The 24,445-nt window shown below is 43.0% G+C and overlaps 1 protein-coding gene across 1 annotated transcript in view; it reads left to right on the top strand.

Moving 5' to 3' along the window:
• The window catches only part of SASH1 (SAM and SH3 domain containing 1), a 226,525-nt gene that overhangs the window by 118,750 nt on the left and 83,330 nt on the right, over nucleotides 1-24,445 (top strand). The window contains exon 5 of the mRNA XM_004368843.3: nucleotides 21,460-21,500. Coding sequence (XP_004368900.1) covers nucleotides 21,460-21,500 — 41 coding nt within the window. The remainder of the gene's footprint in view (nucleotides 1-21,459; nucleotides 21,501-24,445) is intronic.

Raw genomic sequence — 24,445 nt, 5'->3', positions numbered from 1 at the left:
AGAGAGTCCGGGGGCCATGCTTTCTGGGGTTCCTCCAGTCTCAGTCAGACCATTAAGTCTGGTCTTTTTACTAGAATTTGAGTTCTGCACTCCACCTTTCTCCTGCTCCAGTTAGGGACTCTATGTTGTGTTCCCTGTCAGGGCGATCATCGGTGGTAGCCAGGCACGATCTATTTCTTCTGGTTTTGAGAACAATTTCATGTCTCTTAATGTACTGTAACATGTATCATCATTATCATCGTCAGCATCATCATCGGTATCATATCATCACTTCTTGGGTTATTTCTGTGTTGGGCACTGTACTAGTCACTTTTACTGCATCTTACCACTTAATTTTTCATGAACCCTTTGAGGTATGTACTATTTTTGAGAGTAATTAGCTTGCCTAAGATCCCAGAGCTAGGAAGACAAAAATCCTAATTCAGTCTGCATTTCATTATAGCCTTGGGGTTAGGAGGCCCTGCCTGGAAATAGACTCTCTGGCTTCAAATCCAGGCTCTCTTTCTTGGGCAGATCTTGGGCAAGTTCCTTAACCTTTCTATCTATAGTTTCTGCAGCTATGAAATGAAGATGATAATTATAGTACTCACCTCCCTTAGTGAGCTATCTGGCACATAGTAGGTGCTCAGTAATCTTTGTGGTCATTTTCTATTCTGTCTGCCCCCAAGTTCACACCCTTGGCCATGGCATGGCTCGAGACATTTTGTATACTTTTCTAATCGCATCTGAGCCAGCATGATTATGGAGCTCTCTGTCTTCCTCTTTTGGATGTTTTGCAAGTGCTCATTAAGTATTTGCATCGAATTCATGGACTTTTCCTGAAATAGGGTTAAAAATGGATTGTCTCCAGGACTAGAATTACAAAAGACCTTCTTCGATCTCACCTGTCACTCAGCATGTGTCAGTGTCTCCCCAGACTGGTAGCAGTGTAATAAGAAGTAAGTAAGTGCTTTCTGCTCATAGATGTTAACATTAAAAAAGACACCTGTTACAATTTTTTAAAGGCAGTTAGTGGACAGAACAGTAGTTGTCACAAATCCCCAGACCTGTTTCTAAGAGCTACCCTCCTCCCCACCCAATTCCATACTGTAATTTTGTTCAAGTCACCCCAGAGTCTCCTCCTCTGTAAAACAGAAATAACAGACTACACATAATATCTCCAGATACAGGTATAATAGTAAGAAATGTGTGCAAAATAGGATAATTAAACAACCTTCAAAACTTTTTAAACCCGGGATTTTGTAATTTTTGTAAAGAAAGTGTAAATGTAAAGAAAAAGTAACTTTGAAAGAAAATGTATTTGTTTATAACAGCTAAATTAAGACTAGAACATTGAGTCCAATTCTTGGTAACTCGGTGCCCAACCTGTTTGAAATTACTCTCCATTTGGAATGTTGTTTCCTAACTGGAACCACTTGCCTGCCTCTTACTCAACAAGCATGGTCCAAGAGGCTGGAATGGAGGAGAGGGGCTCGGGTCCCCTCCCATTGTGGAAGCGCCCTGAGAACAGGGTCTGCAGTCTGTGGTCATTGCTGACCGCGCTCCCTGCAAATGGGGCACTATGGGCTCGTGCCTAGAACTGAACAGTAGAAATCCACATGGTGTGTGGTTGTAAGTTGTCCTTCGGAGGTCAGCCAGATGCAAGGAGGACAGCTGATGAGGCTGTGAGTTTGCCAGGAAAGCCAGGTCAAGCCTTGTCTCCTGAAACTGAGACGGATGCATCCTGTTTCCACATCCTGTTTGTGGCTGAACTGTGGCATGGGGAGGGAACACCAGTTTTTTCCCATGGGGAACATGTATGTGTACACGGGCCTTGGGGCCTGCATCTGTATGCTGGAGTGAGGCAGCCCTGTGGAGGCAGGTCCTTCAGAGCAGTTAGCAAGTTGGTTCTGCCCTGTCGAGGTGGGTGTGCCCACTGTGTGCCCGCTGTCCTCCAAGGAAAGGGAGATGGTGCTCGTGGCCTGTTACCACAAGTTGGCCACTGTTGTTTGGACCTTTGAGCTCATCAGGGCTGGAAGTCAAGGTAGAACAGCAAGCCTAGGTTTTAGAGAATCAATGAGTTGGAACAAGAACCAGGGATTAGAGTGTTGTTGTTGTTGTTCATTGCTATCAAGCTGACCCCAACGCATGGCAACCTCATGCACAGTGGAACAAAAACCTACCTGGTCCTGTGCCATCCCCATGATCGATTGTGGATTGGACCATTGTGAGCCACAGGGTTTTCACTGGCTGCTTTTCGGAAGTAGATCACCAGACATTTCTTTCTAGTTCATATTAGCCTGGAAGCTCTGCTAAGGTATTGGTTTATATATATGTTCTTTGCCTTAATCAATTTAGTGACACCGATCTGCAGAGGCTGTGGGACATGAGAGCAAGGTCACTGGCTGGGAAACAGGAGCTCTGGGTGCACTCCCTGTCTCTGACTTATCGGTGTCGCTTCACCCATCAGGGCTTCAGCTCCCTCATTCTCATTACACGAAGGGAGACCAGGCTGGGTGATCTCCCAGGTTTCTCCTAGCTCCGGCTGCCTTTCATTTTCTGACCTACTCTGAAGCATACCCTGGACCAATCAGTTTTACTTGGACTTTCTGCATATGCTGCCTTTGCTGTAGCTGGGGTAGAGTTGGTGTTGGAGAGAACCTGAGCCAGAATTTACGTTCTGCTCGTTATGGGATTAGAAGCAATTTATTTAAATTCTCAAAGCTTCAGGTGGAACTTCTGGGTGGCATAAACGGTAATTTCCTTGGCTATTCACCAGAAGGTTGGAGATTCAAGTCCACCCAGAGGCACCTCAGAAGAAAGGCCTGATGATCTATTTCCAACTTCAGTCAGCCATTGAAAACCCTATGGAGCACAGTTGTACTCTGACAAACATGGGGTCACCGTGATTTGGGAATAGACTTGATGACAACTTTTCGTTTGTTTGTTGTTTTAAGCCTCAGGTTCTGAGTCGGTATAAGGTGCCCAATAAAAGCTTTTTCAGAGAGTTGTTGTGTGAAATACCTAGCTCAGTGCCTGGCATCTAATAGGTGCTCCGTGTCTCTTGGTATCTCGCTCACCCCTTCCTATATGCCCCTTGGCAAGGGCAAGATGTCTGTGGTTTCCGTCCTCGGTCATTAGATGGTGCCGTACACACAGCTCCTTCAGGGCCATGACCACTTACGATACACCATCCCCACGTGAGCTTTAGTTGCCTTTTTGATGCCCCCCAAAAGGGGAGGCTAGGAAACAGCAGCCATTTCAGCAGAGCCTGCTCGGTGGCAGTGTGCTGAAGTATGTGTTCGTGTAGGCGTATCTCTGTCCACACGTGTGTCTCCATCACACAACATATTTGAGGGGCTCAACATTCCAGAGTGCAGGGGCTTGGGTAGGAGCAGCTGTGCCAGAATCTTCTGCCTCAGCTGTTCCCAACTTAAAACTCTGTTACCCTTAACTGTGTCTGGGGAGGAAGCCTACAGCTGACCCAGCCACGGCTGAAGTCCGCACGCCTGGGCTGTGTCGTCCCCAGGCTGGCTGAGTGCACTGGGGCTGCCATAGCCAGAGACAGGAGCCACTGCCAGGAGGCGCTGAGTGTGCGGAGGAGGCTGCTGTTTGTTCTTGCTCCTCCATGAGAAGAGAACACGGGCCAGGGCTGGGCATGGGCGGGTGTAAATAGATAGCATTCTTATTCTGGCAGGAATGAGGAAGAATCCTACCTCAGTGTATTGAGTGCTCTCTGCATATCTTATTAATCTTCCTAACACGTCTATAACCTAGACGGTATCTTAGAATTAAGGTAACCAGGGCTGAGAAGGGTTAAATGATTTACCAAGATTGCAAACTTTGTGCGAGGCAGAGCTGGAGTTCAAATCCAGATCTGTTTATCCACAAGGGCCAGGCTTGTCGTCGTACACCCCACCACAAGTACACCCCACCACAAGTACACCCCACCACAAGTACACCCGACCACAAGTACAGTACAGAGACTGGTGTGCTTCACAGATGAACTAGGCAGCTGTTGTTGTTGTGTGCCATCAAGTTGATTCCAAAAAAAAAAACCAAACCCATTGCCGTCAAGTTGATTCCGACTCATAGCAGCCCTACATGACAGAGTAGAACTGCCCCACAGGGTTGTCTAGGCTGAAATCTTTATGGGAGCAGATCACCAGGTTTTTCTCCCATGGAGCTGCTGGGTGGGCTCAAACTACTGACCTTTCGGTTTGCAGCTGAGCGCTTAACCATTGCGCCACCAGTGCTCCTCACTAGGCAGCTAATGAAGTTTAACAAACTTTTGTCTAATTTCTGCTATAGGGCCAAATATTCTAGGCCTGGGAAGATGAACAAACAGGAAGGGGAGCTGACCTCTAGCAACTTTTGGTGTTAGCTGCCGTTGAGTTGGCGCTGACTCATGGCAACCCCGTGCACAATGGAACGAACCGCTGCGCAGCCCTGAGCCATCCCCATGATTGGTCGCAGATAGGATCATTGCGATCCATAGGGTTTTCGCTGGCTGATTTTCAGAAGTAGATCACCAGGCCTTTCTTCCTAGTCTTAGTCTGGTAGCTCTGCTGAAACCTGTTCAGCATCACAGCAACATGCAAGCCTCCACTGACAGATGAGTGGTAGCCGTGCGTGAAGTGCATTGGTCAGGAATTGAACCCTGGTCTCCTGCTGGAAGGCAAGCATTCTACCACTGACCCACCAATGCCTGCCTTCTAGCATCTTACAATCTGAAGAAGACGTGGGGGGAAAAAGATTATAATATAATGTGAAACTGTTAGGACAGACAAACTTCAGGAAGAACAGTCTCCCCCCTGGGGAGTAGGGGTGCGGGAAGGACCACATCAGTTCTCTGCTAGTGAGGGTTCTATTGGAGAAGCAGAATGTGAAGATATTATAAGACTTTGTAATAGAGTTTTGACTTTTTGGAATGTGGGAGCTGTTTACACAGCCCAGGTAAGGCTGTTACTTCGATGTCTGATGATGCAGCCTAAAGTCAGCAGGGTGGGCAGTGGGGGCATAGAAGACTGTGTGAAGTGGGGAGCAGAAGACCTCCCGGAACCTACAGGGACAGCCTGGAGTCTATAAAGACAGCCTAGAACCTACAGGGACAGCCTGGAATCTATAAGGACAGCCTAGAACCTACAGGGACAAACTAGAACCTACAGGGACAGCCAGGAATCTATAAGGACAGCCTGGAACCTACAGGGACAGCCTAGAACCTACAGGGACAGCTTGGAACCCACAAAGACAGCCTAGAACTTACAAGGACATGTCAGTCTCACCACCTCGAAGCCTCTGACTTCAGTGATGCTGGGAACTTACAGGAGAAGCTGGCTTCCTTCCCCAGAGCTAAACACACCCAGGCCCAGGAGTGAGAGAAGCTGAAGGAGGAGACCCCACAGGAACATGAGCTCTGTGTGAGTCTAGCTGCTGCCCCATGCACTCAGTGACTCAGCGGATAAGTGAGGACATGCGTGAGCTACAGCAGTGCCTCATGCCCGGCACCAGCCTTGAAGCAGAGAAAACAAACGGCTACTGCTTTACTTCCTGTCTTTGCATCTTACGTAAAATGTCTCTTGTGGCCCCAAATGATTCAGGAAAGAGCATTCTGGGAAGTGTTATCCCAGCTGAGTTAAATTAACAGACTAAAAAGGCATCACAGGTGCCCAGAGGGGTTAGGACCTGGGGGATGCCTGGGGGCTTTCTTAGGCAGAAATGGAGGGGAAGGGAATTCCAGGCAAAAGGAAGGGTGTGCAAAGGTGAGAGAGTGCATCATCTTTGGGGAATGATTCAGTGTAACTGGAGCCAAGGGCTAGCTCATGGAGGGCCTTAGAGCCAGCTCAGGGGTGGGATTTATTCCACGGGCAGTGATGGGTTTGTTAGTTGTTGTTAGTTGCCTTCGAGTCAATTCCAACTCAGGACAGCCCCGTGTGTGCAGGTTAGAACTGTTCCTAGGATTTTCAAGGCTGTGATCTTTCAGAAGCAGATCGCCAGGCCTATGTTCCGAGGTGCCTCTGGGTGGCTTTGAACCATCAACCCTTTGGCTAGTAGTTAAGTGCTTCACCGGTTGCGCCACCCAGGGACTTCTCAGTGATGCATTTAGTATGTGAGAAGGATCACTGAGGAGGTGAGACTGGATGGGGTGGACCAGGAGGCCGAAGACCAGTGGTGGAGGGGAGAGACCCTCAGGGTGTGAAACTGATGGTGGCCTTTCTTTACTTTGTTTCCACTTTGCAGAAAATGGTTTCATCCTCTGATTAATTCACTCATCCAATCCTTAAAGAGTATGTCCTGCATACTAGGCACTGGGGTACATGGGGATCAACACTAAACCCAGCCCCTAACTTCTTGTCTAAAAGTTTAGTCCCAGTAAAACCATGCAGTCAGAATAACACTTGAAGAATATTGGCTGCTTGGTTTTTCTTGTTGTTAGCTGCCACTGAGTCAGCCACAACTCATGGCGACCCCATGTACAACGGAATCACACCACTGTGGCCCATAGGGTTTTTATTGGCTGATTTTTAGAAGTAGATCACCAGGCCTTTCTTCCTAGTCCATCATAGTCTGGAAGTTCCACTGAAACCTGTTCAGGATCATAGCAACACAGAAGCCTCCACTGAAAAATGGGTGGTGGCTGTGCCTGAGGTGAATTGGCCAGGAATCAAGCAGGGTCTTCAGCATGGAAGGTGTGAATTCTACCATCGAACCACCACTGCCCTCTGTTTTATCTTTATGTTATTGCTCTGTATTCTTTTCTGAAAATTTCACTTCTAATATTGTTTGTTTAATTTTTGGAGGTGTTGGAATGGAAGGGTAAAAGGAGGGAATGGAGAAGGAAGGAGGGAAGAGAAAAGGAAGGATGGAGGGTATGTTTCTGAGTCTCTTCTGTGTTGCTTGGTAAAGTAGAGGGTCAGCGAAAGAGAGGAAGACTCTCAACGAGATGGATTGACACAGTGGCTGCAACTGTGGGTTCAAGCATAACGACAATTGTGAGGATGGCACAGGACCGGGCAGTGTTTCGTTCTGTTGTACATAGGGTCTCTATGAGTCAGAACCGACTCGACAGCACCTAACAGCAACAACTCTGTTAAACCCGTGGCTCCAAGCATGTCTGTGCAGTATCAGAATCACCTGGAAGCTCAAAAAGACTGATCCCCAGGCCCCGCCCAGTCCTAATGAATTGGTTTTATGAACCACGGCCCAAACCAGTTTCTTGTCAGTTGGATTTAATTCTTGGCTTCTATTCCACATCTCGAGTACCAGGGGAGCTGGGGGCCACACAGCTGATGGGAGTAGAGGTCATTTTATGGACACGGTGACCCTGCCAATGCTTCCTGGTGCCCGACTCCTCTCCAACAGGTGCTGGTGAGCTCATTTCGGGTAAAGCCGCAAAATCAGAAGGGAAAAGGAAGTGAAGCAACCAGAGGGCTAAGTGAGCCCAGCTAGCGGAATTCCAGAGTGCTTAGGGTGTAGTAACTGCTTCATGGGTACAGATACAGAGGGGCACGGATGTGACAAAGAAGGTGTGTGGGAATTGGAAAATGAGTTCTGAGAACACAGGAAAACTCAAGGTCTCATTTTCACAGTATTCATAACATAAAAATTTTCCATCAGCTCTGTCTGGAGGAATTAAAAGGAAAAACAGTGGCTACAGCAGTCTCGCCATTGAAAGGGCCCCGAGTTGGGGCAGCCCCATTGTTCATGCTGCCTGCCAGGAAAGTTTGGCCAGGCAGGTGGCTCCCTCAGTAAGTCACCCTGGGCGGGGGGTGGGGGTGGGTGGGTGACTGTGCTTCCAGCATGTGAGCAGGAGGCGAGGAAGGGCCCCTTCTGCCAGGTCCTCTTTGCCCACAGGTCTCTAACTTTCGCTTTCAAAGGCAGCTCCACACCGACTCCCCTATGCCCCTCACAGCAGCTGACACAGAAAGGCTGGCAGCTCCCGGCTCCCATCCCCGGCCGGGATCCTCTCTGCCCAGACTGCACAAGCAGCCAGCGTGGCCACCGAGGCTTGGGTGACGGTGAATGAGAGCCGCTGTTTGTTTCCACTGAGAAAGTTCTGACCCGCTTACTGAGCCATCACTATGGAAACAGAGCGAGGAGATAATTGAATGGAGCCTCTTTCCTCCCATCTCCCGGCTCCCTTTCCCCACCCTCAGCCTGAAGCTGGTCAGGCCAGACGGGCCTGGCTTTCCCTGTAGGTTCCTGCACTGTTGATAAGAATACTAAAGGCACCAGCATCCGCTGGGAGAAATTACACCATAGTCACCCTGTACCAGTTAAAGTGGTCATCCGTGTTCACACCAATTATTGAGCTGGAGCCTGCATCGTGTATACTGATAACCAAATGGCCTTCGGAGAGCCGTGCGATGCTTCCCTATCGATTCAGGCGGCCTTAATCCCAAGCACATTTCCTTGCATAAAAGCCTTTCTTGGACCACATATTTATTACACATGTGCAGTAATTTTTAAAGGGGAAATAGGGAGAAGGAATGGTTTTGCTCCAAGTATAGAATAATAATAATAGTAATAAAAACCCACTGCCATCGAGTCGATTGCAACTCCATAGGATTTCTAAGGCTGTAATCTTTATGGAAGCAGACTGCCACATCTTTCTCCCATGGAGCTGCTCATGGTTTTGAACTGCCAGCCATTCAGTTAGCAGTCCAGTGCTTTAACCACTGCACCACCAGTAGCAGCCAATAAAAACATAAAGTTTTTCTTAATAACAGGCTGCTTAAGCTTATACACAGCTGGCTACTTTTGTTCTCCTTTTATAAAAACCAATTTCTGTGGTGAAAATAATGTGCTACAAACCTGTGTTGTTTTATTTTATTTTGCTTATGATAATTATTTAGTTGTTCTTAAGACCTGAAGACCTAAATGAAATGCAGAATTCTCATTGAGGCAGGAAAATGAGGGCATTTGTTTTGACCGGTCACACCAAAAGCAGGATGAACACAAGGGGGAAGTTCAAGACCCTTTCGTTTTTTTCACCCCTTAATTGTTGAGGAACTTGAGCTGGGCTGCAGTTTCCAGTGACCAAGTTAGCAACTTAAATTGTACATTCAATCCCAGCAATTGGAGAGAATGCATACCGTTTTGGATTCTACTCAGAGTATCGTGCCTGGGACTGTAGGAAGGGCTGTGAGTACAAGTGACGAATAAGACATTCCTTGCCAGTGGAAAGAACACTGGGTTGGCAGTAAAGAGCTGAATAAAAACCCAGCCCTGTGATTTACAATTACCAGTTGGACAAGTCACTTCCTTAAACACTCTAGGCCTCTATCTCTTCATCTGTAAAATGGGGCTAGTTCTTTTCAGTATCTTTGTGAGCATAAAGTGAGCTGAGATAGATTTGAAAGTGCTTGGTAAACCAGACATGCTTTACAGAAGGTAGCTGTTTTTGTTTCTTAACCAGTGGATCTGTTAGGATTATATTCAGCTGCATATGACAGAAACCTGACAGGAGGGGTTGAGGCAAATGGGGGTATATTTTTCTCATATAACAAGGGGTCTGGAGGTAGGTATTCCAAGGCCTAGTGCAGTGGTTCAAGAAATTATTTCCTCTCCTCCTCCGCCAATTAACACATCACCTTCTTCCTTCTGCTGGAATGTTGGCTGCTTCGAGCATTGTGCTTATGCTTCCGGCAGGAGAACAGGGCAGGGAAAGGGAAGAAGACTTGGGAGCATTGAGTCAGTCCCTTTCACCACAACACATGTGCTTTCCCTGAAGCACTATGCAAGAAAGTTGCCCCTGTATCTCCTAGCTGACACCTGGCCTCGGCTCACTGCAGGGAGTCCCAGGAGGTGAATATCTTAACAAGACACACTGCCACCCCCCAAACTAAATCAGATTCTACTAGTAAGAAGGAAGAGGAGAATGAGTTTTGAAATGGAGGCAACTGGCATGCATTGCCTGCTGTAAACACTCGCTTGATTCTTCATATCTTGCCACACACTGATATAATCTACCCAGTTATATTGCAGAGCCCTAGAAGGCATGGACCATGTCTTGTACATTTCTCTCATCGAGCCTTACAGGGAATTCATCATCTATACCAAGCACACAATAAATTGTTGTTGTTTTACATGAGGCAGATTAATTACTGATTTCCTGTATATATCATCTTGCATAAAACATGATGTTCCATAGCCTCTAGTATGTCATGAGAATGTTGTCAGATTAGTTTCTAAATTTGAAGGAATTGGGAAGGTATTTGTCTGTGAATCCTCAGTGCTGAAATGTCTGCTTTCACTATCACCAGTGTTATCAGCATCAAAGCGGGCATCCCTGCAACAATTTTAGATCAGCTTTTTGGAGTTGCCATGAGGTGGAATTGACTCAAAAGTCACTGCTTTGCTTTGAAGGCGCCTAACTCATAACTAACCAACCTGTTGCCGTTGAGTCGATTCTGATTCATAGCGACCCTATGGGACAGAGTAGAACTGCTCCATAAGGTCTCCAAGGAGTGGCTAATTCAGTTAGCAGCTGTAGCTCTTAACCACTGCACCACCCAGGGCTCCTGAAGGCGCCTAGGTGGTGCAAATGGTTTGCACTCAGCTGCTAACTGAATGATTGGTGGTTTGAACCCACCCAGCGGCACCACTGAAGAAAGACCTGGCAATCTGCTCCCGTAAAGATTACAGCCAAGAAAACCCTATGGAGCAGTTCTACTTTATAGCACATGAGGTCATCATGACCCAGAATCGACTCGATGACAATGGGCTTTGGTTTTATGGTTAGACAGCTCACACCCTCAAGCCCACAAATGAAGGGAAATATGACGGGGACATAAAACAGCAGGCTCAATGAGAGGCTGTTGGAAACTTTGGACGAAGACTGTATCCTATCCAATATTTAGTTCTCCCTACTCCAAGTCCACATCTGGGTCGTGTTCCGCTCTACTTGCCTGCACTTGTATGGTCCTGGCCTTAATGAAGTTGTGCCCGGAACCCAACCAGGCCATGGGCCCTACTGTGGAGAGATGGCATTTGGCTGCTTTTCAGACGTGAAACTCTTAAACCTCTGCCAATGCCCTGCATCGTTAGCTTTCAGGACAAGTTACCAGTTGCTGAATGAAAGGACAGAAATCTCTTTCAGGGCACCTTTGTGAAGGATTTTCAGCTTCAACAGCTTTGGAGTCCTGTACTTGGCTTAGAGAGGTTGTTGGCCATTCCTGAGATGCCAGAGAACCAATCCTTATATGTTGAGAAAGTGAAGTACATTTTGAGAAGAACTACAGCCTTCAGTATGGATTACACCTCAACATAAAGAAAACAAAAATCCTCCCAACTGGACCAATAAGCAACATCATGATAAACAGAGAAAATATTGAAGTTGTCAATGATTTTGTTGTACTTGGATCCACAAACAACACCCATGGAAGAAAAAGAAAATGCCAACCTGTTGCCATCGAGTCAATTCTGACTCATAGCGACCCTATAGGGAAGCAGCATTCAAGAAATCAAATGACGTATCGAATTGGGCAAATCTGCTGCAAAAGACCTCTTTAAAGTGTTAAAAAGCAAAGATGTCACTTTGAGGACTAAGGTGCACCTAGCCCAAGACATGATATTTTCAATTGCCTCATATTCATGGGAAAACTGAACAATGAAATAAGGAAAACCGAAGAATTAATGCTTTTGAATTATGGTGTTGGCGAAGAATATTGAGTATACTGTGGACTGCCAGAAGAACAAACAAATCTGTCTTGGAAGAAGTACAGCTAGAATGCTCCTTAGAAACAAGGATGGTGAGACTTTGTCTCACTTACTTTGGACATGTTATCAGGAGAGACCAGTCCCTGGAGAAGGACATCATGCTTGGTGAAGTTGAGGGCCAGTGAAAAAGAGGAAGACCCTCAGTGAGATGGATTGACACAGTGGCTGCACCATGAGCTCAAACATAGCAACGATTGTGAGGATGGTGCAGGACCGGGCAGTGTTTTGTTCTGTTGTACATAGGTTCGCTATGAGTTGGATCAGACTCCATGGCACCTAACAACAACAAGAGGAACTTGACTCTATAGGTGGGATTGATTGAAGGAAAAGGGCAGTTATCATAATAGCGTTTTTTTCTACACTTAGTATGTTCAGGCATGTTCTAAATGTTGTACAAGTTGTAGCTCACAGAAAATTCTGGAAAATGCTATGTGGGTGTATAGGTATGTATATGTGTGTATGAATGTGGGCCTGTATAGATGTATCTGTATGTTGGTGTATGCATTCATATATATTCATATATTCATATATGTAGTCATATATACAATAAAGCACATAGGGGGCACAAACACTGATAACTTCTTAGACTAAACCAAACACCTCACGGGATTGATTTACGGGGTCTGAAGGCTTAGGACCGCAGTCTTATGGGACAACTCAGACCATTGGTCTAATATAGTACGTAAAGTTTATATTCTACATCCTAACTTGGTGGGTAGTATCTGAGGTCTTAACAGCTTGCAAGTGGCCATCTAAGATACAACTATTGGTCTCTACATATCTGAAGTAAAAAAGAAAGAAGGAAATCAAAGACTCAGAGAAGAAACTAGTCCCCAGGACTAATAGTCTGCATGAACCATGACCTCATCTACCCTGAAACTAGAAGAGCCAGATGGTGCCCGGCTACTGCTACTGTGACCGTTCTGATCAGGAACACCAAAGATGGATCCTGATAGAATGGGAGAAAAATTTAGAATGGATCTCAAATTCTTAAAAAGTCCAGACTTGCTGGACTGGTTGAGACTGGAGGACTCCTCCAGACAATCGCCCTGAGATACTCTTTAAACCTTGAACCAAAACTATTCCATGAGATCATCTTTTAGCTAAATAACAGATTGGCTCATAAAATAAACAATATCATCTGTGAGTACTGTGCTCCTTTAAAAAATCATCTATATGAGATTAAACGGTCAACATTTACTCTAAAGCAAAGACGAGAAGGCAAGGGGGCAGGGAAACTAGATTACTAGAAATGGAACAACCAGAACGGAAATAATGAGGAAGTTGACACACTCTGAAAAATGTAACTAATGTCCCTGAACAAATTGTGTAGAATTTGTTCAATGGGAACCTAATTTGCTGTGTAAACTTTGACTGAAAACATAATAAAATATTTTAAATTAAAAAAAAAAAAAAACCCATGTGTTAGGTAGTATTATTGTCTCCATCTTACACAGGAGGAAACTGCAATTCAATGTTGCTAAGTAACTGGTCCAAAGTAACATAGTTGGTAAGTGGTGAAGTTGGACTTCGAATACTGGCAGTTGGATTCCAGCACCTACATTCCGGGCTGTTGTACTGTGTCAGTTGCTGGTGATGGGACTTACGAAAACATTTGAGACATCATTCATGTCTACATACCAGTCAGCTGTCCGTCATCTCTACCAAGTACCAAAAAGAAAAATATTTGATTCCCAGCAGGAAAGATGATGCTTAAAATCCCCCCAAAACCAAACCCATTGCTGTTGAGTCAGTTCCGACTCATAGTGACCCTACAGGGCAGGGCAGAACTGCCATATAGGGTTTACAAGGCTGTAAATCTTTACAGAAGCAAATTGACACATTTTTCTCCTGTGGAGCGGCTGGTGGGTTCAAACCACCAACCTTTTGGTTAGCAACCAAGTGCTTAACCCACTGCACCACCAGGGCTCCCTCAACCCCTAACAAAAAAACAAACAAAAGAAAACCAAACTCATTGCCATCAAGTCAATTCCGACTCGTAGCAACCCTATAGGACAGAGTAGAACTGCCCCATAGGGTTTCCAAGGAATGGCTGTTGGAGTCGAACTGCTGACCTTTGGGTTAGCAGCTGAGCTCTTAACCACTGTGCCACCAGGGCTTCAAGAGATATATTAATATGATGAAAAATATCTATTGATACCCAAAGGATAATAAGAAATATCAAATTCAGGAATTATCTATTTTACTTAAAATGATTTGTCACTAAATAAGCAAAATATGAGTGTCAGTAATTAGTCATATTTAAGGCATAAAGAAAAAGAAAACATTAACTACTGAAAAGCCACTCAGCCTTTACCTCCTTCATCTGCCCCCATACACACACAACCCAGTAGCACCAATATTTCAGTCCTTTTTCTACATCTGAGGACAGTGCTGTTGGCTTTGGGGACTGCCTTGGCAGGCCTGGGAGGGTGCTGGAAAAGCCGCAGACACAGCAGAAGCGCCAGCTGAAAATGCAGCAGGAAGTAAACTAATGGAAAAATGCATTTCCTGACACTCAAGATTAAGGAACCCTAAAATCTCTTTAAGGATACTGTTTCCAGCAACATGTAACATATGTTCCTTTCTTAGAAATTAAATTAGAACAGTTTTTCTCTCTTTCTTTTTTGGTTATAATGATGTTTCTGTGCAGCTCATCAAACCACAAGCATAAAGTCTATTTTAGGAATTTCTTTTCACCTGGACATTCACTGTACTCTTTGCATGTGCCAGTCTTGGTGTGTAGCAGGAGATGGAGTTGTGTTTGCCTGGATGTACCTTAGACTATTTATATATAAATAAATAGACATAAGGAAACAAATGAGCTTGAGCCAAATTGTTTGGCCCTCTTTGCTTCTCCACTGCCCGTCTGTCAATTTGTTGTACTGTGATGGCTTGCGTGTTGCTGTGGTACTGGAAGCTATGCCAACAGTACTTCAAATACCAGCAGGGTCACCCATGGTGGACAGGTTTCGGTGGAACTGCCAGACTAAGACAGACTAGGAAGACAGGCCTAGTAGTGATCTACTTCCGACAATTAGGCAATGAAAACCTTACAGATCACAATAGAACATTGTCCGATATAGTCCTAGAAGAGAGCCCGACACTGCACAATAGTCACAACAATGGACTCAAACATACCAATGATCATGAACATGAAGGTCATCATGAGTCGGGCTAACTCGACAATAGCTAACAAGAAGCAGACAAGAGGATCATGCGATAGCAGTAATACCAGATCTTGAAAAGTGTCCTTGAAATACTTAGATCTCATAAATTCATATACCATGGTCACATTTTGTGTTGAAAACATATTCTATCTTCACAAGTTCTTCTGGGTATCCTTCTGGGAATTTATCCAATCCCAGTGCCGGTATATAGTAGTGTCCCTTTTAAGTCTATCCCGATAGTAATAGAGAAGGGGCATCAAGTAAAGTGTATAAATTTCTGTTCAGTAAACGAGCAGCAGTATGGTGACATGGATGAGGCACTGGACTTGAGTAAAAAAATATGACTTATAAACCCACTTGTGCCTCTGCCCAGCTCTGTGACCTCAGGCAGCTCATCAGTCCCCAGCATCTCAGTGATAATCCCTATTCTGTAATGACAGTGTCTGTGAGAGTGTTTTGTTTAAGAGATGGAATTTATACAAATGTAAAGAATTTCATTTTGACCCCTGTTACTTCCTCCTTTTCCTGTGTGGTCTCATGAGGATCTCCAATGTAAAGCAATAGACTTGATAGTCTATGGCTATATAGACCATTATAGCAACCTAGGCTTTATCCCATATGTTGTTTTGAGGAAGCAACATAATTTTTATAAAATCGAGTGTGATATTTATTCTAGGCAACAAAGGTAAAACCATGCTCTCCTGGTTTCCCTTCTACCCCCTGACTATTCCTCAGTCCCATTGGCTGATACCACCTTCCCTTCCTGGCCCTTCAAAACTGGGTTACTCCAGAACTCAGTCTTCATTACCTCTTCTCTTCTGAATCTACAGCTACTACAATCTATTGTTGTGTTCAGTTGGTCTGATAGCTTTAAAAAAAGTTTTTTAAAATAATTTATTTTATTTTTGTTGTTGAGAGTATACACAGCAGAATATACATCAGTTCAACAATTTCAACATGTACAATTCAGTGAGTTTAATTACATTCTTTGAGTTGTGCAACCATTCTAACCCTCCTTTTTTGAGTTGTTCCTCCTCCATTAATATAAACTTACTGCCCCCTAAGTTTCCTGTCTAATCTTTTGAGTTGCTGTTGTCAATCTGATACCATATTAAAAAAAAACAAACAAAACTCATTGCTGTCAAGTTGATTCTGACTCATAGCAACTCTGTAGGACAGAGTACAACTGCCCCATACGGTTTCCAAGAAGCGACTGGTGGATTCGAACTGCTGACCTTTTCGTTAGCAGCTGTAGCTCTTAACCACTGCACCTCCAGGGCTCCTGATACCATGATACCATAAACCTTAAACCAGAAATGTCACCTGATGTCTTCTTAAAACCAAACAATAGTTTAGCTTAACTAGTAAAGAATGTCTGCCTTAAGCATTGTGCTCTTTTAAGATCTACCTATATGGTATTTTTGGTTTAAAGTGTAAAGCTTATCTCAGGTAATAGTTGCAGGGGTTCATCCAGCCTGCATAGCTCCAGGAAGGCTGGATTCCTTAAGAATTTGACATTCCATTCTGCATTTTCCCCCTTTTGATCAGGGTTCTTCTGTAGAATCTTTGATCAAAATGTTCAGTAATGTTAGCCAGACACCATCCAGTTCTTCTGGTCTCATGGCAAAGTAGGCAGTTTTTCACAGAAGCAGTTAACCACACATTCCATATCTTGCTCCTATTCCTGACTCTCCTTCCTCTGTTGCTCCAGGTGAACAGAGACCAATTGTTGTACAGGAGTCCCCAGATTACTAATGAGTTCTGTTCCTAAGTATATCTCTAAGTCAAATTTGTACGTACGTCGGAACAGTTAGGTATGGTAGTTCATATCTAAAGTCAATCAAACGTTTGTCTTAGTATATAGTGTACCTTTCTATGCATAAAAAACAAAAGAAACACTTCAGATACACTAAAACATCTTTAACTTAATAATACAGTAATAATAATAATAATGTTTTGTTGCATGTCGCAAAGTAGCATCTGTTTGTTGTTACAAACCATTGTATGTACGTCATATTTTTAATGTACTAGGTTTTACAGGGGTTTGTTCATAACTACAGGTTGTACGTAAGTCAGATGTTTGTAACCTGGGGAGTGCCTGTACCTTGAATGGCTGCTTGCAAACTTTTACGACCCTAGGCACTACTCAACAAACTAGGAGGTAGACACTTTGGCCTCATAGCTTTGAAGATGCAGTTGACTTCCAGATTTCTATCTCTAGCCATCAACAACTCCCCTGAGCTCTAGACTCATATATTCAGCGATTTCTTTAATATCTCCCCATGGGTGTTTAATAAGCACCTTAAACTTAACGTGCCCAAAATAGACCTGCATTTCCCTTCCTCCTACTCCACCCAAGCCTCCCCATGAATGGCAAACCAGCTCATCATTGAGGTCTCTGCTCAGATGTCACCTTTTCAAAGAGGACTTCTCTGACCATCCCATCTGAAACTCACCCCACTCCTTGACTCGTCATCCCCACCCAGCTTCTCTCCCACTCAGAGCTCTAGGACAGCAGGGATCTTATCTGTCCTGCTTGTGTGTTCTCAGTGCTGTCCGGGATGCCTGACTCATACTGGGAGCTGAATCAATATTTATTGAAAGAAAGAAAGGGTGAATGGATGAATGAACAATTTAACAGAGAGCTTACTACAAAAGACAGAAGGAGGACAAAAGGCATATATTGGTTAAGTTCCTGAGCTGCTGTCCCTTAAATTGCTTCTCTGATCTAATTCATAATTTCCTAAACTTAGGAATTTTCTTGGGAATTTTGCTTTCAGGGAAGGCTAAAGGATTTTCAGGATCCTGAGGAAAAATGTTTACACTCAATCAGTTTTTGGGTCTGATAGTAGTTATTAATGAAAAGGTATTTGCTAAGTCTGAGTGCAGACTTTAAATGCAATACTTGAGATGATCACTAAATGCATATTTTCCAAAGTGCACGGGCATGGTAATTACTGTTTCCAAGTCATCAAAATCCGCACTGAAGTTCCCATTCCTTTTACTCCATGAACAATGAAATTGATGGATAGAAAAGGGTGACAAACCTGCTCACAGCACCTCCCATTCTCAGGCCTGAGGGTGCTTGGAAGAGGGATGTTCTACTAGGAGGCCTTTTTGGAGCCGACTTCTGAGCATTAATTTCTCCCACCAGGAGATCAGTAAATGGCCCCTTCCACCTGCTTCCATCCATATTTGGATTTTGGTTACATCGCTGATTTTTGCTCCTGCTGGATGAAATTTCTAATCAGTCTCAAGGAGAAAGGAGATGACGTTTCTCATCGCTGCTCTGCCAGCTTCTGTTTGCTGGACAATTCACCGTATCCAAATTAAACTTCATATGGTGTTGTTTTCTCCCTTTGAAAATTGATGATTGCGGGAGCCTCACACTCTTATGAAATATTGGCTTGCTATTCTCTGGCCAGAACCTAGATTGTGAACTAGATTTTCTAAAAACACCAGACAAGTTGTTCTCACCCCAGCAAGATAAATGAAGAAACTACAGTACCCTCTGCTGGCTTCCATGGAAAAAGCAAGCGACAACCAGGACAGATCCAAAGTCCAAACTCAAGGATAAATAATACAAAATGTGTGATAATTTGAACAAAGATAAAAATAATGAAAACATTGTAAGTCAGCATTTTAAAGAGGAAAATACAATCAGATTCTGTGATAGCTGTGTAATAGTGAGAACTTGCCTTTTTTGTAGCATAAGTTCTGAAATATTTTTATGGTGTTAGACATTCTCATTTGGCAGAAATAATTAAGAATGGATTAGAAGAATAGAAGTGAGCCTTTGACGTTTTCTCCAGACTAAGGAAGATGCAGCATATACTGGGAAAAAAACTGGGTTAGGTATGGAAGATGCCTGTAATTAGCCACAGAACCACGGACCACTTCCTTAACTTCTGGAGACCATAGTTTCCTGTAGAATTGGGATTGGGATGAAGTTGTAAAATTCCTTACAATGCAAGGTTTCTTATTCTGAATCAGTAAAGATCTACAGGAAAGTTACATTTCTTTCGACCATTTTCCTATGAAAATCTTTCTCTTAGAAAAAGTGAAAGTTGACATCTGTATTTTTAATTAATTATGTAGTTAACTAGGTTTATCAAGAGCTAGGAGTATTTGATATATTTGGTCCTTAGCAGTTAGGTCAGGACTTGCCTAGTCCTTAGAGTGAGTATAAAAATAAACCTGGGGCTTCCTTTGTGTTAAGTGCTCATCTGTAGAAAGCACGGTGAAGTAAGGTGGACTGATGCATGTGACGATGATTTTGAGTTCAAAAGTACTACAGAGTAAATTTTTTTAAAAACATTTAAGAATCCAAACCTTAGTTTGAACATTATTTCTCTTTGAAGATTTTCTTGCCTTAATCTCCAGCCGTCTGCTCTCTGCTGCCTTTTTGCATTTCCCATACTTCTGAGGTTCTAAGCACATTGCAGGTGCCTCTTCTTCCTCTTCTTCTTTGCATGTACTTCTTTGTGTTTGTCTACCTCCCCAACCAAACTCGCGACTTTCATTTTTTCATATTCATTCATGTATCTCACTTATAATAGCATTCAATACATTATTTCCTGAATGGATTAGAATTTGAGATGGTTATTTCCTAGAAGGCTTTCAAGTAAATATGTTTTGTTGTTAGATGCCATCAAGTCGGGTTCCAACTCAAAGCGACCCTATGGACAACAGAAGGAAACAGACTGGTCTTGCACCATCCTCACCATCATTGCTGTGTTTGAGCCTGTTGTTGCAGCCACTGTATCAGTCCATCTCCTTGAGAGTCTTCCTCTCTTTCACTGACCTCCTACCTTACCAAGGATGATGTCCTTCTCCAGGGACTGGTCCCTCCTGATAACATGTCCAAAGTATGTGAGACGAAGTCTCACTATCCTTGCTTCCAAGGAACACTCTGGCTGTACTTCTTCCAAGACAGACTTGTTTAGCTATGTTCATTTTTGTGTGGATAAGAGGTAGAAGGGTAGATCGTAGAAGCTAACTTTTGGTAAAATTGGATGATGTGGTAGATTTTCCTGACGTTTTCTGCGTTCAACATAGTAGTAAGGGAAATAACTAGACTTCAAGTCTAGCTGTTGTTCTCTGCAACAGTTTCTCCTGTTTCTTAGCTTTTACCCTCTTCCTTAGTTTACACTAGAGGTCTGTCATATTTTTGTGCTAATCAAAAACCATTCCCTCCACACGTAATTGGAGTACGATGTACTTGCAGGGCCTAGGTCTTCTATTCTGAAATGGCCCCTCATAGTCAGGCAGCATCAGTGCAGCTGGACTATAGGGTGATGGCGTATTAAAGGTAAACTCTGCATCACCATCTCTTTGGTCACCTAAATCCTAAAGGGCCTTTTTACCTAGAAGTTATGCAGCATATCACCAGTAGGTGGTTTGGATGTTCTGCTTCTCTTTAATTTTTTTGATATAGCTCAGTTCTGGTCTCTCATCCTTTGTACTCACAACTATTCAGACCTTTCCTAAAGAGTGTATTGCCAGACACCTCTTCTTGGTGGAAGAACTTGTAGAGAAGATTCACATGTCTGTTCTTCTTCTGATCATGCCTGTCTCTTCTTCTGATGTGGGTTCCTTCTTTCTCATTTTCCTTGTCAGCAAGCCCAAGGATACTAAACTTGCTCTTTGGGCTTTGGACCTACCTAATGAAAGATTTTGCTCCAAACTTTACTCTTCCCTTTTTGACACAACCAATCTTCTCTTTCCTTGGCTTCCCAGCCTTCTTCCTTTAAGTTGATATTTGCCTATGTATTTTCTGGAGAAATGATTAATTAATTGGTTTTGGGCTGTGTACTCTTTTCAGGTTGTTTGAGTTCATCTGTATCAGGATCACAAACTGGCAGCCATGGTGGGGGAGAGGTGGACCAAATGCGGTGCCCAGACATATATTGATGAACTTGGACATATTTTAAAAACATTGGGTTATTTGCTGTCACTTAAAAATGTGGAGTGCTTATATAAAAATGCAGATTTCTGGCTTCTCTTTGGACAGTGGAAGATCTAGCAGCACACACATCACACTGGCCAGTTGGCAGCAACCAGAGCTGTGTCCAGGATGCCCGTCTGTTTGGGGCATGCCATCTCCTCTTTGCTTGAGTCTACCTTTTCTCCTTATTTTTTTTTTTTTTTTAAAGCTGACCACTTTATTCACCTGCCAGCCCCAGCGGCCTTTGTGTTTGTGATGCTGGATCTATATTCTCATTATTATTTGCCTTTTCTTTTGCACTTAACACAAGAGACCTCTCAATGGCAGCAACTTAGCTCATAGTTAATAGTTGACCGAAGTGGAAGGAAGGCACTTTAGCGATCATTGAGTGACGTCCATTCTCTTCATTTAATAAAGGAATTTCCCTGGAGTGGTTCCTTAACAAATGTTGACAAATGGCACATGAGTCTGTTTCTAGAAAGGCAGCAGATGACTAGAAAAGGCAAGTGGTAAATATCCTGTGAAAATTTCCCTGGCTCCATTAAGTAGTATTAAAGCTGGGTCAAACTAGTTAGGAGGATTTTTCAGTTCTCCCATGAAGGCAATGCTCCCTAGTAATTTGACCTTTTTTTCCTTTTCTAGGAATCCTCTTCATAAATCAAACTCAGAAGACGGCTCTGTAGGTCAGTACAAATTTTCTTGGCTTAACGATTTAAATAATTATTTTCTTTTCATACTTTGTAGAAAACAAATATATGTAAATATAAAATTCATAAAGAATTCTTTCACCCAGAAATAAATACTGTTAAGATTTTTATGTACAACTTTCCTTTCTCTTTCTCTGTTTCTCTCTCTTTTTTTGGTATGTATGATTATTTTTTAAAAAAAGCATAATTGGGAATCATATTCACTTTATAATTTTTTTCAATTGAGTGTGTCATAAACATTTTCCCACATGATTAAATATTCTTTATATTTATACTATATTCTTAATTATACTGTGTTCTTTATGGTATAATGTTTAAGCTTGTGTATTACTCATCATATTGGCTGTGCCATAATCTAATTAACAAATCTCATCTTTGTTGGGCATTTTAAGTTGTTTCTAATTTTTTGGCTATCACAGATGAATGATGCTGCTGTAGAAATTCGTGTGGTTCTCCCTCATCATGTCCTTAGGATAAATCCATAGATTTGAAATTTTTTGATGAAAATTTTGGATCAAGTAAAGCATTATATAAGGCGCTATGGTGGTGCAGGAGCCCTGGTGGTACAGTGCTTAAGAGATACAGCTGCAGACCAAAAGGACAACAGTTCAAATCCACCAGCCTCTCCTTGAAAACCCTATGGGGCAGTTCTACTCTCTCCTGTAGGGTCCCTAGGAGTCGGAATCGACTTGACTGCAACAGGGTTGTTGTTTTTTTTCTCCTGATGGTGGCGCAGTGGTTAAGCACTTGGCTACTAACTGAAAGATTGGCACCTTCTCCACAGGAGAAAGATGTGTCAGTCTGCTGCTGTAAAGATTACAGCCTTGGAAATTCTGTGGGGCGGTTCTACTCTGTCGTATAGATTTGTTATGAGTCATAATCAACTTGAAGGCAATAGGTTTTTTTGGAAGGAATTATATATTTTTACATTTCCTTAATTGACTGTTGATTTAGTAACAGCTCTTCTTTTTTATTTTCCTCTATATATTTTTTATTTTTTTAATATTTTGTTGTTGTTGAGAATATACACAGCAAAACATATACCAATTCAATAATATCTACATGTACAATTCAGTGACAGTGATTACATTCTTTGAGTCATATAACCATTTTCACCCTCCTTTTCTGAGTTATTCCTCCCCCGTTAATGTAAACTCATTGCTCCCTAAAGTTCCTATCCAGTCTTTGGAGTTGGTATTGTCACTTTGATCCCATATAGATAGTTCTTAAAAGAGCATAATGCTCAAGGCAGATTTTTTTTACTAGTTAAACTAGACTGTTGTTTGGTTTTAAGAAGATTTTGGGAATATTTTTGGTTTAAGGTATAAAGATTATCTCAGAGCACAAGTTTCCGGGACTCATTCAGCCTCCATGGCTCCAGAAAATCTGGATTCCATGAGAATTTTAAATTCTGTTGTACATTTCCCCCCTTTTGATCAGGATTCTTCTATAGAATCTTTGGTCAAAATGTTCAGTAATGGTAGCTGGGCACCATCCAGTTCTTCTGGTCTCATGGCAAAGGAGGCAGTTGTTCATGGAGGTAGTTAGCCACACATTCCATATCCTCCTCCTATTCCTGACTCTCCTTCTTCCTCTGTTGCTGTAGGTGAATAAAGACCAATTGTTTTGCCTTGATTGGCCACTTGCAAGCTTTTAAGACCCCAGGCATTACATAACGACCAACTAGAAGGTAGAACAGAAGCACTAACCACATTATTAGACCAATTAACTGAGAAGTCCCATGAAACCATCACCCTAAACCTCCAAACCAAGGAACCAAATCCTATGAGGTTTTTGTTTGTACATAAGCAGCCTCAGCTGCTACTCTTTTTCAAATTTTGTCATTGTTATAAATATATCTATCACACAACTTTTGCCAGTGGAACTTTTTACAGGTGTACAACTTATTGACAGCTATTACAGTAATCAACTGTGCAACCCTACCATTATTCAATGTGATTTTTCCTTCATCATAGTAACAGTTTTTCTGTTGGGGTCAGAGGATGGATGGGAAGCCAGGCAAGATGATATGATTGGGAGTACAAGCCCTCAAATCAGGCTGCTTTGAATCATGACTCTGTCAACTTTATAGTTATAATCTTGGGCAAGTCACTTATTTCTCTAAGCCTCAGTTTTCTCATCTACTAAATGGGAACAATAGTATCTCATATGTTCATCGTGAGTATTAATGGAGATATGCCATTGGATAGCAGTGTACCTAGATATAGCAAGTGCTGAGTTAGATGATAGCTATTATTGTTTATTTTTAAGCTATATCTCCCTTTCAGAAACATTAAAATGGGAGGGGTGGAGGCAGTAGCTTACACTCAGAGAAATATGTTATTGCCCCAAATTGCTCCAGAGAAAAGTTGAACTGGTTATCATCCTACTTCTGTTTTAACCACTGGTGGCTGGCATTTGTGTTAGTGTTTAGTCCAAAGCCATCAAGCGCCATCACTGGCCTTCAGGATTCTGAGACCATAGGAAGTCTCAGGTGACCCAGCTCTGGTTTCATTCCCATAGCTCTGGGGCTGTCAGAACTTAAATGAGGGCATCCTGTTTTGACAAATGATACCCTCTCCAGTCAGGGAGCACCCTGGAAGGGGTGTCCACATGTCTGTTTCATGCAGCAGTGCCTGCCACCACCAGTCTAGACTATAAAAACCAACATGCATCTCTCTGGTTGGCCCTGTTTCCAGTGGTATCAAAGCAGCCAGACACCACATGGTGACTCAGCCTGCTGCTTTGATTGCGCCACATCAGCATCGTAGAACATATAGCTTCTTCTTTTTATCTTTAAAGAATAGAGGACTGCTCTAACCTTTCATTTTACTTATTGCCCCATTTTCCTTTGCTTTTTAAAAGATATTACATATTGTTGATGACCAGACCCCTACCACATATTAAAAATGTCTGGTTAC

The sequence above is a fragment of the Trichechus manatus genome, unplaced genomic scaffold (genome assembly GCF_000243295.1).
Source record: "Trichechus manatus latirostris isolate Lorelei unplaced genomic scaffold, TriManLat1.0 scaffold00002, whole genome shotgun sequence".
Classification (NCBI taxonomy): Eukaryota; Metazoa; Chordata; class Mammalia; order Sirenia; family Trichechidae; genus Trichechus; species Trichechus manatus.
This window is presented reverse-complemented; position numbering and strand designations above follow the sequence as displayed.